Below are 16,679 nucleotides of genomic sequence, written 5' to 3' on the forward strand. Positions count from 1 at the left end.
CGGCCTTTTCCATTGCTTTACATTCCCGATCCTTATCGTCAGGTACCTCTGTCATGAAATCTGCTAACACTTGGCCCTTGATGGCTGGTCTTGGCCTGAAAACCACGTTGTGGCCACCAAGTTCTATCGCCCATTTAGCTAGCCTTCCTGAGATTTCTGGCGTTGCCAGGATGTTGTCGATGTTGTAGTTTGTTAACACATGTATGACATGGTTAGCGAAATACCATCGCAGCCGTCTTGATGCATGGATCAGCGCGAGGACTAGTTTCTCCATGATGGCGTACCGAGTTTCTGGGTCGGTCAAGGTTCGTGACACATAGTAGACTGGTGTTTGGATACCTTGACGATCGACGAGTAATACTGCTCCAACTGCCCTATCAGAAGCTGACAAATATAGTACCAAGGGTTCTCCTTTGATTGGTGCGGTTAGTGTTGGCAGCTTGATGAGGCAGTCTTTCATCTCGCGGAACGCGCTCTCTGCTTCCGGAGTCCACTGAAACTGGCTTTTCTTCATACAGTTGCACAATGTTTTGATGAACGGAAAGGACTTTGCGGCGTGATTAGCTAGGAAACGATTGAGCGCCGCTAACCGTCCTGCTAATTTTTGCATCTCTTTGATGTTCGATGGGGAAGGCATTCTTTCAATCGCTTGAACTTTTTCTGGGTTTACTTTGAAGCCATCTTTTGTGACAATGAAACCCAAGAATTTCCCTTCTTCCATGCCAAAAGAGCATTTTGCTGGATTTAGCTTAATGCTTACATTGCGCAGCGTGTTGAAAGTTTTTTGGATGTTCACCAGCATCATGCTTTCTTCCTTGCTCATAATCACCAAATCGTCCATATACACTTCGATGTACTTGCCGATGGCATCGCTGAACGTCTTGTTCATCAATCTCTGATAAGTCGCTCCTGCATTCTTTAGGCCGAAAGGTATCTTGGTGTAACAGTATAGCCCTGTCGGCGTGCGGAATGCGGTTTTGTCCTCATCTTGAACGGCCATTTGGACCTGGTGGTACCCCTTGTAGCAGTCAAGGAAGCACTTCCACCTGAATGTTGCTAGAGAGTCGATCTTTTCGTCGATATCTGGTAAGGCGTAACAGTCACGTGGACATGCCTTGTTTAGATCCTTGTAATCTACGCACATTCTCCAGCTACCGTTTGGTTTTTTCACCATCACTGGGCTTGCCACCCATGTTTGGTATCTGACTTCTCTAATGATGCCCGCATTCAACAGCTCCATTACCTGTTCTTTCATGGCATCGTGTTTTATATCGCCCAAGTCGCGCTTGGCGTGTACCACTGGTTTCGCTTCTTCTGAGACATTTAACCGGTGTTCTGCTATGTGTCGTGGAACACCCACCATGTCGGCTGGTGTCCAGGCGAACACGTCCATATTTTCGTGTAACAACTTTTTGAGCGTCGCGCGCGTTAAATCGGATATCGCAGGTCCTAGGGTAACTGTCTGTTCTGGGTACGCGCTATTTAGTACCCATTTCTCTACTTCTGTGCGTGGTGCTGGTTTACTTGCCTTTGCAGGTCTGACCTCATCCGTTGCTAAGACCTCTTTGCTTGCGTATATTAATGCTATGCCTGTTTCTGTTGGGAATCTAACAGCTGAGTGTGGCGCAGAGCAGAGCATATCATACTGAAGTCTCCTTGGGATTCCCTTCCTAAGAGGATGTCGTGTCTTGAATGTGCTGGCAGCACCATGAACGTGACCTCCTCTGTTCTTGAGTTTCTTCCGTCTGAGAGTAGCACCGGGAATGATATTTGGCCAAGAGGGAAAACGGCTTCGTTGCAGAAACCAGTTAGTGGATAATCAACTGGTTCTAAGGGCGCTTTATCCTCTTGGTCGAACTGGTTGAAACATTGTTCGTATATGATGTCCGCGGTGCTTCCTGGGTCGATGAAAATGTAATCAGTCTGATAGTGACCAATTACCCCAGGAATGATGATGGGTCTTTTTTCTCTCGGGCCACCTCTTACAACTGGGAAAACAACTTGCCTATCGCGCCACGAGTCGTCTTGTGCGTGCTTGTTGTAATTCTTTATTGGCCTTCGCGGACCCCCTTGAACCATGTGCGTTTCTAACTTCCAGAGCTTTTTATTGTCCGGTCCTTCTTCTCTTCGTTGAATTTGGCGGTATTCACGCTTCCCGCCTTTTACCAGATGAGTAAGCTTTCCGTCTCTCAGGGCCCTTTCTATTTCTTGTTTTAAACTGAAGCAGTCGTCAGTTAGATGACCCGTGTCTTTGTGAAATTCACAGAAAAGGTTGGGATCTTGACCCCTCTTGTTTCGCATCTGTAGAGGTGGTTTGAACTGGTGGTTCTCAGTGGCTAAGACCTCGGAAGGGGTTTTTGTTAGTGGAGTCCACTGTTTTTCCCTGTTTTCTCTTTTTACCTCTTTCCGGTGGGCTATCTGGTTGATTGTATGGCGCGCGTCCTCTCTTGGTGGGCTTCTCTCTCTGTGACCGGAAGTTTTCCATGGTTGGCCTCTGCCCTTTCTGCCATGTCGGTCATTAGAGCTGTATCCTCGCTGACGGTGATCGTCACCGGTCAACTGTTTATCTGTTTGCGCAATGGTTTTCGCTGCTTCAATGAATGTTTCCCAATCTTTGGGTCCTCCGTCCCATCCTTTTACTCTCTTGATTAGATCATCGCATTTGACTGCCCTCATGAAATGCGCGCGCATCATCTTCTCGCCCACGTCTCCAATTTCTAAACACTCTTTGTTATACCTCGTGATAAAGTCTTCCACACTTTCGTGGTCTTTGCGCCATATGTTTAAACAATCAGCAGGATCTCTGGTGTGTCTTCGCTGTTGGGAGAAGTGTGCAAGGAATTTCTCTCGAAAATCGACCCATGATTTAATCCTCCTGCTGGTAGGCTGTCAAACCAAATGCGCGCTGCGTCGACGAATGTTTGCGCGAAAAGATGACACCAGGTTGGTAAATTCCACCCACCTGTTGCTCCTGCGCCATTAAAGACCTGAAGGTGATCATCGGGGTCTGTCAAACCGTTGTACTTGCCTACGTTGTGTGGCAATTTTGTTTTGTCTATAGCAGTCGTGGCGATTTCCTTAATGAATTTTGAATTTTCAGCCATGTCGTCTGGACGATAGCTCAGAGTGTAGTCATGCTCTGCTTTTGGGTTGTACCCTGCGCGCTTGGTTGGTTTGTATGATTCATGTTCTGGGTGTAGTCTGCTGAACACTGTGCTCTTCCCTTTGTATGTTGGGTCGTCTTCTTCGTCATCCCATGTGGTATTCATGTTGCGCGGGCCCAAACGGCTTTGAATTGGCTTTCTTTGTGGATTATGGACGTAGTTGCTTTCCGATTGGTCCATTTAATTTACGATTTTATCCCGTAATTAAAATTATGATTTCGCCATCAGTTAAAAATTACGTTTTCCCAATCGTTTTGGTTTTTTAGCAAAAGTAGAAAACAATTTTTTTAATTGGTTGACTCGATTTAATTTTTTTCCGTATCAAGGAGCCACCTAACACTCGCTCATAAGTCCTGAAAAATTACAATTTTGTCCTGATCCGAAAAATATCGTTTTAGTTTTTTTTCCTTGCAAAATTATAGTAGTGTTTTTTTGATTGATTGTGAATTATTCGGCCATCGGTCCGCAACGCGGGCGGGGCATCAACTAATAATTGATCAAAGTTAATATGAATAAAAATGAAGCTTATTGCTCAGTTATACATTAATCAAACATGCAACAACACATGACCAAATTGCGACTTGACAAAGATCTTTGATGTTATGCTTATGACTTTATACTTGTCATACAAAACCTTGGTATTTTATAGTTCCTTATCATATGTTCTACATTTCAAACTATTCTGACTCACACCTAATACAACTAACACCTTAAGAATTGCGAGCCCTACAACAAAACGACACAAATTAGGCCACTGTTGGAAAATATTAACGGGAGTAATGGCAAACACAAGTGTTATCAATATTAGTGATGGTGAAAAAAGAAAAATAAACCAAAAACTTCCATTGGGTCGTAAAAAGTGAAACAAACATTACATAGAAGCTACACCTACGTGTTTGGCTTCCAAAGGATCTTCATGCCTATCTTACACAACCTGTAATCTGTCTTCAACAATCGACACTTCAAACCATTTAAAACCTCACACCTCCTCCTATATCACAAAACTTGGTTACCCGCATTTTTTTCGTTTTTATGCCCCCCTGGGTCAGTCATTGACTAAAAGAATCCAGATTGCAACCGGGCCTCATCACATCCACGTCCTCGTAACAAAAAAAAATGACACGGATCAATTTCTTCAAAGGAGCTTCAGGTTCATAGGTCACGAGGGAAATTACTGATTTGCCCTTCCTCTAGCACGTCTTTGTTGTTCAGTTTGTAACTTATTCTTATGCGCATAACGATAGATTTCTGAAGTACACAACATAATCATTTACAGAGTGAACAATAGAAACTAAACAAGTAATTCGAAAGTGAATAGTACCTTGCCATGTTGACTGTTGGTAACCCGTAACTTCTGAGTTATTGCCCCGTTAGCGTTTCCAGGAAGTGTATTACTACTAGCAGGTTCTAAATGCAGTTGAAGAAACTGTGGAGTTTGAAACAGTTATACTCATGTTATGAACTTATGATTAATCAAAAAAAAAAATATCCACTTGAAATGAGGGGAAATTACCTTTGGGACTGCTGCCTGAAAGATGAAGTTTGTATAAACATCAGAAGACTTGTTTGTAAAGTCTGCTTCGATATGGGTTTCTTGTGGACTTCCAGGTTGTTTGGAAAAGTTGAACGTTAACCTCAAAGAGCTGCTTTCAAAAGCAACTATAGGTGGATAAGCAGGACCGTTGTCTTCTGTTGTGAAACAACGGTTGTTAATATAATATTTCATAAAAGTCTTCTTTTTTAAACAGAGTTGAGTACAAATTGGCAAATACTTACTAGTTGGTGGGGGGCTAGGACCGAATCCATCTAACAAATCCATCATAGCTGTTGAAGATGCTTGTACAGCTGGCACTGTAGCTAATGAAAGACTATCTAATGGACTAACAGAAGTTTTATTATCTTGGCTTAATGATAATAAGTCGGGTGCGGATGAACTGTTTTGGGGAGGGGATGGCCCAATTGACAGTAAATCCAGCAGAACATCAGTGCCACTCTTTTGAGCCTCGGTTTTACCTGATACAAAAACAAACATACGTTTAGATTTGTAGTAAACTAGTATTTTGAGCCGCCCCGCGTTGCGGCGGCGTCAAAACTTAAAGTAACTCGGATTTATACCGTTAAATGTTTGAGCAGACTCATTTCCAAACAAAATTTACGTAAAAACATAAACTGATAAACCAACTGAAAATGTAAATAAACATAAGCACGAAAACGCATTACATTTGACCTGACTCATTACCGAGAAAAAATTAAGTTGAAACGTAAACTAACTTGGAATTATACCAAAACGTACTTAAAAATAACCACGTAATAAAAAATATATTTTAAGTTAAAGAACGGCACCGCACGTTGTGGCGGCGTGAAACGTAAGATAACTTGAATTTATACCGCGTAGTATAAACGTATTATATTTGACCCGACTCGTTTCCGAACGAAATTTATGTCAAAACAAAGACCAACCAAAAAAATAAATAAAAATAAGCACGAAAATGTATTAGATTTGACCCACGTACATAAAAATAAGCATGTAAAACGCGGGTGGGTCAAAATGACACTTTAAAAGACTTTTATAAAGTTGTGAGGTGTAAGTGTCAAATGCTGAAAGTTGAGGGATAAAAAAATACAAAAACCAAAAAAGCAAAAAGCAGATCTCTGTAGCTAGATGTGACACTAGCTACACTGAAAATCTCACCCTAAATTGTTATATACTAGTAATATTCCTCTGCGTGTTGGGGCGGGTATTAGGTCGGTATCGATTTGATTCATTATTATGGTATCAATACAGTATTAGCACTCAATATATCAATTGGAAGATAAAACCCAAAAAATAACGTTATGCTATGACCAAAACTATATCGACATGTGTTTTACTTCGGTCGAAAAACCATAAAATGAATATGAGTAACGGATCCAATAGTACCGGTACCGATGTTGTTCGGACAAAACCGACAGGGCATCAATGTTGCTAGACGATATCAATTTGGTTTGTCATGGTACCAATATGGTACTAGCACTCGCTATAGCTTCAGGCATATAATTTTTTCTCTATAGTGTTACTGAAGTTGTCAGAAGATATTGATTCGGTTCGTCACAACAAATAACAAAAGAAAAATCAATTATATTTGACTCGTCCAATTTGAACAAAGCTTTTATTGAAGCGTAGATAAAAGTAAACACGTCGCAACGGTATATTCGGAATTTTAGAAAACATAACACTACATTATTAGAATAACGAAAAGGTAAAACAATGTTGATTTACAAAAAATAAGTGAGGTAGTTTTAACAACACTTACGTCTTCGATTACTTATACGTTAACCACTCACAACGAATTTTAAATTTTTTTTGTCCAGATGTGCAAAAAAATAGAAATGTCGCAACGACATACTAAAAATTTTGAAAAATATTGTGTATTAAAAGTTGTAATAGAAAATCAACATATGTTTAAAATTAACAAATTTAATAAAATAAAAGTAAAGGTAAAAGCAAATAATAATTATAATAATAAATAAATATTTTATTACTATTCAAGGTAACTCACTAATAATATATAATAATACATATAATATAATATAATAATAATATAATACCTTGATAGAATAAAATGAACTCTAACCTGATTGTGATGGAATGGGGGTTGTACCGACATCAAGTAGATCTTGAAGAAAGTTGCCACCTGAAGAAGTAGGTGAAGCAGCTGCAGGTTCATCTGCTCCTATATCAATGAAATCTACTAATGGAGCAGCCGCTGATATGGCAACTCCACTGGCGGAATTTATAGTTGAAACAGCTGGTGCTAGAATAGAGCCAGTCTTCCTTCCACTAAAAGTTGCTTCATCAAGCACCGGCATCCTTTCAACTAGCGCAGACCTTCACATGTTCATTAGCATGCATCATTATTACATTCAATTATTAATATCTGTTTGTTAAGGCTACAAAGCACTCCACCCTTAAACCAACTGAGCTACACGCCCACCGGCTAAACTATTAAGAGAGAAAATGTCATTTTCGTCCCTGAGGTTTGGTCAGTTTTGCGACTTTCGTCCAAAGGTTTGTTTTTCCGCATCTGGATCCAAAAGGTTTAAAATCTTGCCATTTTCATCCGGCTCGTTAACTCCATCCATTTTTCTCCGTTAAGTCAAATCCGTCTTTTTTGCTGACTTAAAGGACAATTCGGACTTTTTCACTTTATGTAAAAAGACCAAATACCCCTGAAAAAGACCAAATTGCCCTTTAAGTTAACAAAATAGACGGAATTACCCCTGACTTAACGGAGAAAATGGATGGAGTTAATGAGCCGGATGAAAATGGCAAGAGTTTAAACCTTTTGGATCCAGATGCAGAAAACAAGCCTTTGGATGAAAGTCGCAAAACTGACCAAACCTCAGGGATGGAAAATGGCATTTATCAATATTATAAACCACTTTCATTGTTCTTTTAAGAACTAAGGAAATTACAAGTCCATACCTTATATTCTGATGTTTTTCAATAATAGAATCAAATTCGATTGATCTCTGCTGCAGTTCAAGCAGAAGGCTTCCTTTAGATTGTGTAACAATATTCTTTATTCTCCTGAAAGAACAACTATTTATCAGAAATTGTAAACGAAGTTCTAGAGCCTGTTTCCGAGATCAATTTAATAACCTACTGTGAGCAAGAAGGAAAACGGGATGATAGCTTCAACAAAGCAATCAAACACATAGCTCTGGTGGTAAGATCCGATGTGTGGAGTTTGATTGCAAGTTCAACGACATCCACAGCATCATTTTCAGTTACCTGTTCATAACAACTCAAATTAACAAATATTAACAAGGAATAAAAATCATACAGTTATGAAGAAGCAAACTCACAGTTATAGGGTCCTCCAGATCAAGCATTCCAATATTGTTTATCAACATGTCTCCGTATTCTCCGATGCACCATACAGCCACACGAACAAGTGTTGCCTGTTTTTGGAAGCAACAGATAATATAAATCAATATCCAGAATTAATATGAAGAGAAATACCAGTAAAATATCTTATGTATTTACTGTACCTGGTCAGCTGATTTTTGGATTGCCTTGTAGAGTGAGCGTACTGTATATCCATGGAGATTTGAAGCATTGGTTATGACAACAATAAGAGCGTGCCATACCTCATCCTTTACATGATTTCCAGCCTACTAACAACAGAACACAAGGTTAGTAGTCCATTAAGCACATGTAAAACATGCAACATGCAATGATGCATACCTCAGAGAGAACCTTGAGCATCTGGTCAATGTACCAAATCTTGTCTGGGGATAGCCTAAAACAACAACAAAGAAAAAGTGTTCCTCAGTTGTAAAGATAAAACAGAACATAACTATATTGTTCCAAACAAGATATTGTTATGAAGAATGAAACGCTGAACTTACTTTTCAACAATGGAGCAAATTTTGGCAGTGAGATCTCCCTTGAAGTCCTGGTCACTTACTTGTAGATAATCAATTAACTCCTTCGCCAAAGCTTTTACATTGGTCTCATTCATCAGAAGATATACAAGTTCAAGAGCTCTTTTACGGATTGAAGCATCTGAATCCTGATTATAAATGAGCACCGTATGAAAGTCACATCAGATTTTGTAGATATAAATTTGCAATAATTCATCTGAAGTGTTACATAAAATAGTTGAAACTTGAAAAGGCACTCTTTATTGGCAAGTTGCGTAGCTTCAAAACACACGTGTCTAACTGTCTACTTATAAATGAAAAAATTACCTTTACGCATTCTAAGATTGTTGCACGATGTCTCTGCACAGCTTGATCATCTATTGAAACTGCTTTCATCAGCATGTTCAGTGCAACATATCTGCCACGTGGGATTCAAAGTTTCTATAAACACCAAAATCCAGCAGTAAAACATAGGCATTAATTTGCAAGAACACACAGGCCGCTCACCTGATATTGTTGTCACGGTTAGACAAGAAGCGCCCCAAAATATTGATTGCAAGAACACGCAGGCCACTAACATCTTCAATGCTCATTATGGTTTCTACACATTCATACAGTATTGCATTCCCTGCATTCTTGTTCGACTCAGTTTTTGTTGCCACCTAAAAAGGGAACTCAGCAAAAACAGTGTAAGGAGAATTCAATGCAAGATCGTCAATAGACATTATAAATCGACGGTTTTCCATTATATGTGCCAAAACATAGAATCCATTCAGTTCTAACAGAAACGAATTAGAATTATGATAAGCTATATATAAAAGATATAAACTGACCTGAGCAAGAATGTCATTCATAGAATCGCTTGCATCAGCATCTCCGTGACCCAATACACGCAAAAGGCGAAGCAATCTTATATGAAGAAAAGGATCTGCAATACCTGAAATGTCATATTCAGGAGCATATGAACTGTTCACAACATCCTTCAGAACTTTCACCAATCCCTCCGTGCATTTCTAGACCAAAAATAAGTCTTTAATACAAACGTATAATAAAAAAAAAAAAAAACTAAAAATAAAGGGTAAAAAGATAAAAAAAAGACACAAGCAAGTGAAATCAATATACCTTCCTAAAATACTCTAGAGCTTCCTCACTAAGATTACAGAGTTCTGTACAGAGCTGTATCCCAGTTAAAAGGACTCCATGATGCTTTTCTTTAAGTAATGAAACAACAGGGTTCACAAAATTTTCTGCAAGGTCAGGCACTTTCTTTACGATCCTTATTGAGCATAATGCTGCCTATACAATGTAATAGCTTATGTTAGTATGAAGCTAATGAAGAATATTATGTGAGAATTTTATGATATACGATGGCAAAAATACCCGATCCCGATGGATATACCCGAAACCCGAAGCATTTGGGACGGGTATACCCAACACCCAACGGGTATTGAGCCAGGTATGGGTATGGAAAAAAAATAGTTCACGGGTATGGGATTAGATGATGCCCGACCCGATTACCCTGAACTATATACCCATTTCCCCGAAATATATACCCGAAAACTTTTAAGTTTTATATTTATGTTCCTTTAGCTATTGTTTAGTAATGTTTTATTCTTGTAGCTTTATTATTTTGAAAAATAAACTTTTCATTTGAAATATATATTCTGATGACATTATTCATATTTATATGCTATGATTTACAAAATTTATTTTTGAGATTAATATTATAATATATTTACATTTTTAATCATATCAAATACTATTATGGTGATGATGATATGTGTGTTATTTATCATAATTTAATATATTATATAGATTTTTAAAACTTAAAATTATAAAAGAAAGTAAAAAATATATACACATGAAAATCCCAAAGGGTATACCTGATACCCGTGGGTATACCTGATACCCGTGGGTATGCATGATACCCGACGGGTAAATACCCGCCAAATACCCGACCCATCCCTGTCCCATTGCCACGCTCAACATCATGAAATGCATCACGTTCATTTTGTATATTTTCAATTTTTTATCGACTTACTTTCTTCCGGATATTTGGATCTCGAAAGTGCAGCAACCTTTCAACTTCAGGTGCAAGATCACGCGCCATTTCTGCTGAGCATATATTCCCCAAAGCACAAAGAGCTAGTCCCACTATATATTGGTTTGCATGGTTAAGATCTCTGCAGATTATATGACAATATTGAATTCAAAATGACTTGACATTCCTTCTTCAACAAGATGTGTGTGTGTGTGTGTGTCAGTGTATGTGTAAAAGAAAGGAAAAAGTGGGGAGCATACTGTTTTAATGAATTGGTGACCAACATCAAAACTTCTTGTCTTTCATCAAGAAGCAACATGAGTCCAAGATATCCTATTCTTTTCTCAGGGAAGCCAGGAGCTGCTATTAATTTCAGGCATTCCATTTGGCCAAAATGTGTGGGGTATCCTAGCATGTGAATAAACATGAGTTTTGCCAAGTTACGATGTCTATATCCGTTATCATTATCGCTAACTGCCGCGCGAATAAGAGCACATTCTTTTCTAACAACAGCACGCTCTTCTGCAGCAGTTTTGCAAGCACGTATTGCCCGAATCATGTCCCTACAGTGGATCAATAATCTCGTTTAGATCCAACTGAATAACAACATGTTATTACATATTGATAACCTCACACATAATAAAATTGAAACAACATGAATGAAATGGAGCTGTTGTTTTGCTTGCTAGCTAATTTTCTACATACTGAAACATGTAGTGCAGTGGATAGATCAGGTTAGCTAAGTATAACCCTTCATGAATGACCTGATTGTCAAGGTTGATCCTTGATGTTACCGTTTTAGTGTATAAAACTGATACAAGTAATAACAGCAAAGTCAATTGCCATCATAAGTCATAACCATCATGTTCTTCCGACCAACATGATTATTATACATCGGCAAACTCCAACATGCTTTAGCCTTTTCAATTCACAGAAACATAAGCTCACACTCTTATCTTAGCGCTAAAACTTAATTTATTTCATCAGTTGGCACAAGTAGGCCCAAATACTTCTCCATTCAGCAGATCATCTATTTCCTTCTACTGAAGATATTGAAAAGGCTTATTTCGGAAATGTTACTTCCTAAATTCCGTTTCTTCACCTCAGAATATAATCAGTTCAAGTGTTCAACATGTATCCTATCACCAGATAGTATACCTAAAAACCTTCTCTAACCGTTTGTTACTTTCCTATAAAACAATCTTCACACACAACAAGAGGCTACATTTTAGAACTTATCCACATCACTACTAACTTCGTATACGAAAACCTAACAAAACTAATGGAATGTGTTCACTATACTACTATAGCACCGCTGCATTGTTCGGTGTACATATCTGTGTTGACTGTTAAGGTAGTAGTACAACCTATTATGCTATATATGAATTAGCTACCTTTCCAGAAACCAATGGCATCAAATAAAATTAGGTCAAATGAACAACAATCAACAATGAGTGACCACAACCAAAATACTCTAATTAATCACACAAAATGCATACAAACCATAGGTTGTAAGTAATCAACAACCGAACTAACATCCAATTCAGATATTCTACATCACATTAACACAAATTAGGTCAAACAAACAACAACAAGTTCAAAATTGATCAAACAAAAGAACGCATAACACATAATATTAGTTGTGAACAAACAAACAAACAACTTACCGTAATCGCGTTCCAGAAGAAAACGGATTCATGATTGATTCGGTTCTAAAACCGTGCGAAAGCTCGATGAGATCCAGAGGTGTTTAGTGCAATAATAACGAAGTATACAACGGGCAATTGCAATTATGTGATGAAATCGAGATCTGTAGAAGGTTAATTGTGAGGATCTGAAGACGAATTTGGGATCTGTTGCCTGTGATGATGAAATTGAGAACGCGAATGATGAAGATTATTGAAAATCCCTAAATTCTTCCAAGCGAGTTCTGTTTTCCTTTTTGAAAAGTTGAAGAAAAAATATAGAAAACCAAGCAACGATTTCTTCTTCCATTTTCATTTCTTATTAGGAAAGAGTTTATTTGAGTAATTAAGTTTTTTGGGTAAAGATTTGAGTAATTAAGTTAGTTATTGTTATTACTAGGGGGAATACCCGTGCGATGCACGACATGCATAATAGTTATTGTTTTTTTCTGGAACGACGACTGATATAGATAGTGCGTGACACGGTACGAAAGTGCGAATATATTATAGATTTTTAAAACAAAAATCGGGTTTTTTTAAAGTTAACCGTTTGACCATGGTTATTTTGACCAAAGTCCACTCCTCATTCGGCGCTTTGTGGTAGCACCACCAGTCAAAAAAGGCCCAAAACACCCGAGGGTACAGTGTTCCCCCACGTTTTTAAGACGCTTTGAGAGAGGTTTGCGCCCCACCACATGTGGTCTCACAAAACTTCAAATCTATGGACGTGTGGTTTCTCAATCCTCTTCAAAAGACGTCACAATTTTCAAATTTTTCTATTTTTTTCTTTTTCATTGTGTTTTAAATGATGTAAAATAGATGTTATATATATATAGAGAGAGAGAGAGAGAGAAAGTATAATGTACTTCAAGACTTAACCTACATTAACATACATGACAAAAAATATAACGTGCGTTATTATTATAGAACGTGCGTGATTATAGTCCCATGCGTGATTATGTGGTCCCATGCGTGATTATGTGGTCCCATGCGTGATTATACCCCTGATCCAACGGTTACCATTGTCTCCTACGTGATGTATGATAAGGCTTTTTGTATGTTAACCTTACTCTATATATATATATATACATATTATACTACATACACATACACATATAAATTTAGTTTTAACATCTAAAAGTCAAATTGTAGGTTTTGTTCCCTTTTATAGATCAGAAAGCAGTTTATAAACCAACAAAATTAACAAATCCTAACAGTTCTTCAAGTGTTTAGTTATATAATCTATATATTTATTTACTAAAATTTATTACAATTAACCCAATACTTAATAAATAGGGTATGCAGGACTTAAAAAGTGTTATCTGGACACGTATGTCACTCCAGCTTGCCAATCTTGTGTACCGACTCCAGGGTAACATTTTCAGATGCCTGCAACACATCTGGTTATAAAAGTAAAAAATAAACAAAAATGATGTTTTAGATTCTTACCCTGGTCTCAAACTTAATGTAGTTGTTTAGTCCATTTAATTAAATTTTATTTTTAGTTGACGCATAGGTACAATGTAGTCCTCTATTTGTGACAATTGTCATTGTGCTTATAGTCATGTGATGTTGTTTTAATACCCGTTAACCAACTCGTTTCGCCTCTATTTCTCAGTTATTTAAAGAAGCAACATATACATTAGAAGTAAATTTCTAAAGATAATGGTGAACCGTCAATGGTACAATAAACTTACCTTAAGACTACCATTTGCTAAACTGGTAGTGTATCTTAGAGTCCAGAAATCCCGTGCTAGAGCTGTTTCAATTAATATATGGAGAAAAGGAAGAGCCGCATTGATTAAACATGGTCATAAAGGCTCGTACTATTTCATTAAAGTTAATTGTAACATTAAGTATTAGTTACCTCATAACCAATCAATCCTTTAAGGTGAATTGTTATGAAAAGTCTATAAACCCTAACTTAAACATTAATATATGGAGAAAAGGAAGAGGCTCATTGATTAAACATGGTCATAAAGGCTGGTACTATTTCATTAAAGTTAATTGTAATGCATTTAAAGCAACCATAAATTTTGATTTTAAATATAAAATATAGCTAAACTTAGAAATTGTTTACTGAAAGTTGAAGTTGAAATAAATCATATTCAGATAATTATTTTTTATATGCAAATTCAAACAGACCTATCAAAATATGTAGGAAAACTCCATGCAAGTCTAACTCCGTCACGCTTAAATTCATGTAACCTGAATGCGGTTCATTACTTATTTAACCCATTTATTTAAATAGGCAGGCGAGTAGTAATCGGGTTGGTGGGTTGTAAAACTGTGTTAATTTTACCAGCATTGTGGAAGTCAATATTCTACCAGTATCATTACATCCAACTTTTTAAAAGTAAACAAATGGTTTGATAATAAGAAAACTATTTCAAATGAATATTAGTAATGTATAAATTTAAACGAACATTCAAATGAAAATAAAGAATGGTTACAAACGAACGCAAATAAGAGAGAGGACAGACATAAACGAAAGTCAATCATCGAACATAAATGAACGAAAATAAATGAACATAACATTGAACCTCCAATTCGTTTACGGGTTGCACCTACTTCTGTTTAAAGCAAGATGTATAGATTATGCAACGTACCTTAACCACGCGTGTGTGTATGTGAATATATGTTTTTAACTTGATCCGCATAAATAGTTTTGAGCCAATAGAAAGCGAACCAGGGACTAAATAAAAAATGGAACCCAACTAAAAGCGAAAACCAAGGAAACTAAAACCAAACCTAAACGAACCAAAAAAAACAAACCAGACCGAAATGAACCTATACAAACTGAATAATTTTACCGAAACAAATAAGCTGAGACAAATAATGTTGCTAAAATAAAAACCGAACCTGAACCAAAAACAAATAAAGCGAATCTAACCGGAAAGGAAACTAAATTTACACAAAACTAAAAAAAACTGAAAACGGAACAAAAAACATAAAAGATCTTACCGAAACGAACTCAAAAAACTTAGATCGAAACAAAACAATTCCTGGGAAAAATCAAAACCAAAACGATGCAACTAATGAGATGTCGTACGGAGGCGAAACTAATGAGATGTCGTACGGAGGCGAAACCGAAACCTCTGGCGGATGATTTAAAGCTTTTCCGGCGAACCTCCGATGACTCGCCTTCTCTTTCTTCTGGTTAGGTTTACGGCCGCGACAGTTAACCTGTTCACTACTGGTAAAATTTTCTTCAATAGCTTCAATTACTTGATGAATTAGCTCTCGGTTAACAGACGTGTCCCACCGGAACCAGTAGTTCGTGTAATAATCGAAGCAATCGCAGTCGAATATCGGAGATTTGTGTGCGGTCGGAGCTTTCTTCTTATTGTTATTATCAGATGATCTAGGGTTTGTGGAATTATTTTTGACACAAATGATTAAAGTAATGTAACTTGTGATTATTAAACTGGAATTGTTTTTGACCCAAATGATTAAAGTAATGTAACTTGTGATTATTAAGTAAATTAAATGAAATTAATAGGATTCTTATAGGCTGATGCATTTAAAAGGAATTTTTACATATATCCCCTTATTAAAAGCCCTTATTACATATTTGTCCAATCTTTAAAATCAATTACATATTTCCCCCTTTCTTTATGAAATTACCCTTTTACCCTTTTTCTTAATTTCTTATCTCTTAACTTCAAAATCAATCTAGTCAATACTCTATATGTTGTGATAAAATCTTTAAAATATTTCTTTGAAAAAAAAAACGGTCATACCCATTTTATAAAACAAGTGACCTTTTTACATATCTAGTTACTGGTTAAGTTTAAGTTTACATATTTTTTACAACCGACCCATTATACATTTAAATTTTAGTTAACTACACTAACAATTTACGTTAAAATATTGATTATCTAAAATATCTTATATAAAAAAACATATTGTTATACAATATACGTTTGTTTTTTTCAAGTCGTAATCAATTTTTCTTTAGCCTAAATCTTAGTTCAATTATCAACATTTTAATTGTTTTGAAGCAGGAGCTAAATTTCCATTTTTTTTGTGTAATGCTATTTCAGAAATCTAATTTTCATGTTTTAAACATTCAAAATAATATTGAAAAAACTGTTTTACAGCAAAAGTAAATTTTTAAACCATGGTCGCATGACTGTTTTCTTTAAAAAAAATAATGCTTAAGAGCTATGACGTATTATATATAAGCAAAACTTTCAATTTTCACATAACAGAGGCAGAAGCTTATAAAAAAATAGGCAGGGCTTATAAAAAAATGAATTCATATCATTAGGTTAATATCTTATTTGTAAACAATTATATTACACATTAAATCATAAAATATGTAAGTAATGGTATTAGAAAGGGGAAAAATGTAATAATCATTTAATAAGTTCATTA

General features: G+C 36.6%; 1 protein-coding gene across 2 annotated transcripts; it reads right to left on the reverse strand.

The window, feature by feature from the left end:
• Positions 1-3,902: 3,902 nt before the first annotated feature.
• On the reverse strand, positions 3,903-12,615 carry LOC110895031 (AP-1 complex subunit gamma-2). Of its 2 annotated transcripts, none has more exons than XM_022142289.2 (18): positions 12,282-12,615; positions 10,875-11,177; positions 10,615-10,756; positions 9,696-9,869; positions 9,407-9,586; positions 9,081-9,235; positions 8,901-8,991; positions 8,559-8,722; positions 8,395-8,449; positions 8,199-8,321; positions 8,013-8,108; positions 7,811-7,938; positions 7,630-7,734; positions 6,779-7,032; positions 4,941-5,177; positions 4,678-4,850; positions 4,486-4,590; positions 3,903-4,412 (listed from the first exon to the last, which is right to left on the reverse strand). In XM_022142289.2, the coding sequence occupies exons 1-18, from the start codon at positions 12,311-12,313 to the stop codon at positions 4,317-4,319; spliced, it is 2,613 nt and encodes an 870-aa protein (XP_021997981.1). In that variant the 5' UTR covers positions 12,314-12,615; the 3' UTR covers positions 3,903-4,316. The 2 variants fall into 2 exon arrangements, with proteins under 2 accessions (XP_021997981.1, XP_021997980.1); XM_022142288.2 differs by having other exon boundaries at positions 4,678-4,853; positions 12,282-12,614.
• Positions 12,616-16,679: the final 4,064 nt, after the last annotated feature.

The sequence above is a fragment of the Helianthus annuus genome, chromosome 17 (assembly GCF_002127325.2).
Source record: "Helianthus annuus cultivar XRQ/B chromosome 17, HanXRQr2.0-SUNRISE, whole genome shotgun sequence".
Taxonomy (NCBI): domain Eukaryota; kingdom Viridiplantae; phylum Streptophyta; class Magnoliopsida; order Asterales; family Asteraceae; genus Helianthus; species Helianthus annuus.

What these genes read in the sequence shown, in the direction of transcription:
- LOC110895031 (XM_022142288.2), bottom strand. Translation starts at nt 12,313, where the DNA reads ATGAATCCGTTTTCTTCTGGAACGCGATTACG. An exon ending in TCTTCTGGAACGCGATTACG is followed by an intron (nt 11,178 to 12,281) that starts GTAAGTTGTTTG and finishes GATCCACTGTAG; the next exon opens with GGACATGATTCGGGCAATAC. An exon ending in TGAATGACATTCTTGCTCAG is followed by an intron (nt 9,236 to 9,406) that starts GTCAGTTTATAT and finishes TTCCCTTTTTAG; the next exon opens with GTGGCAACAAAAACTGAGTC.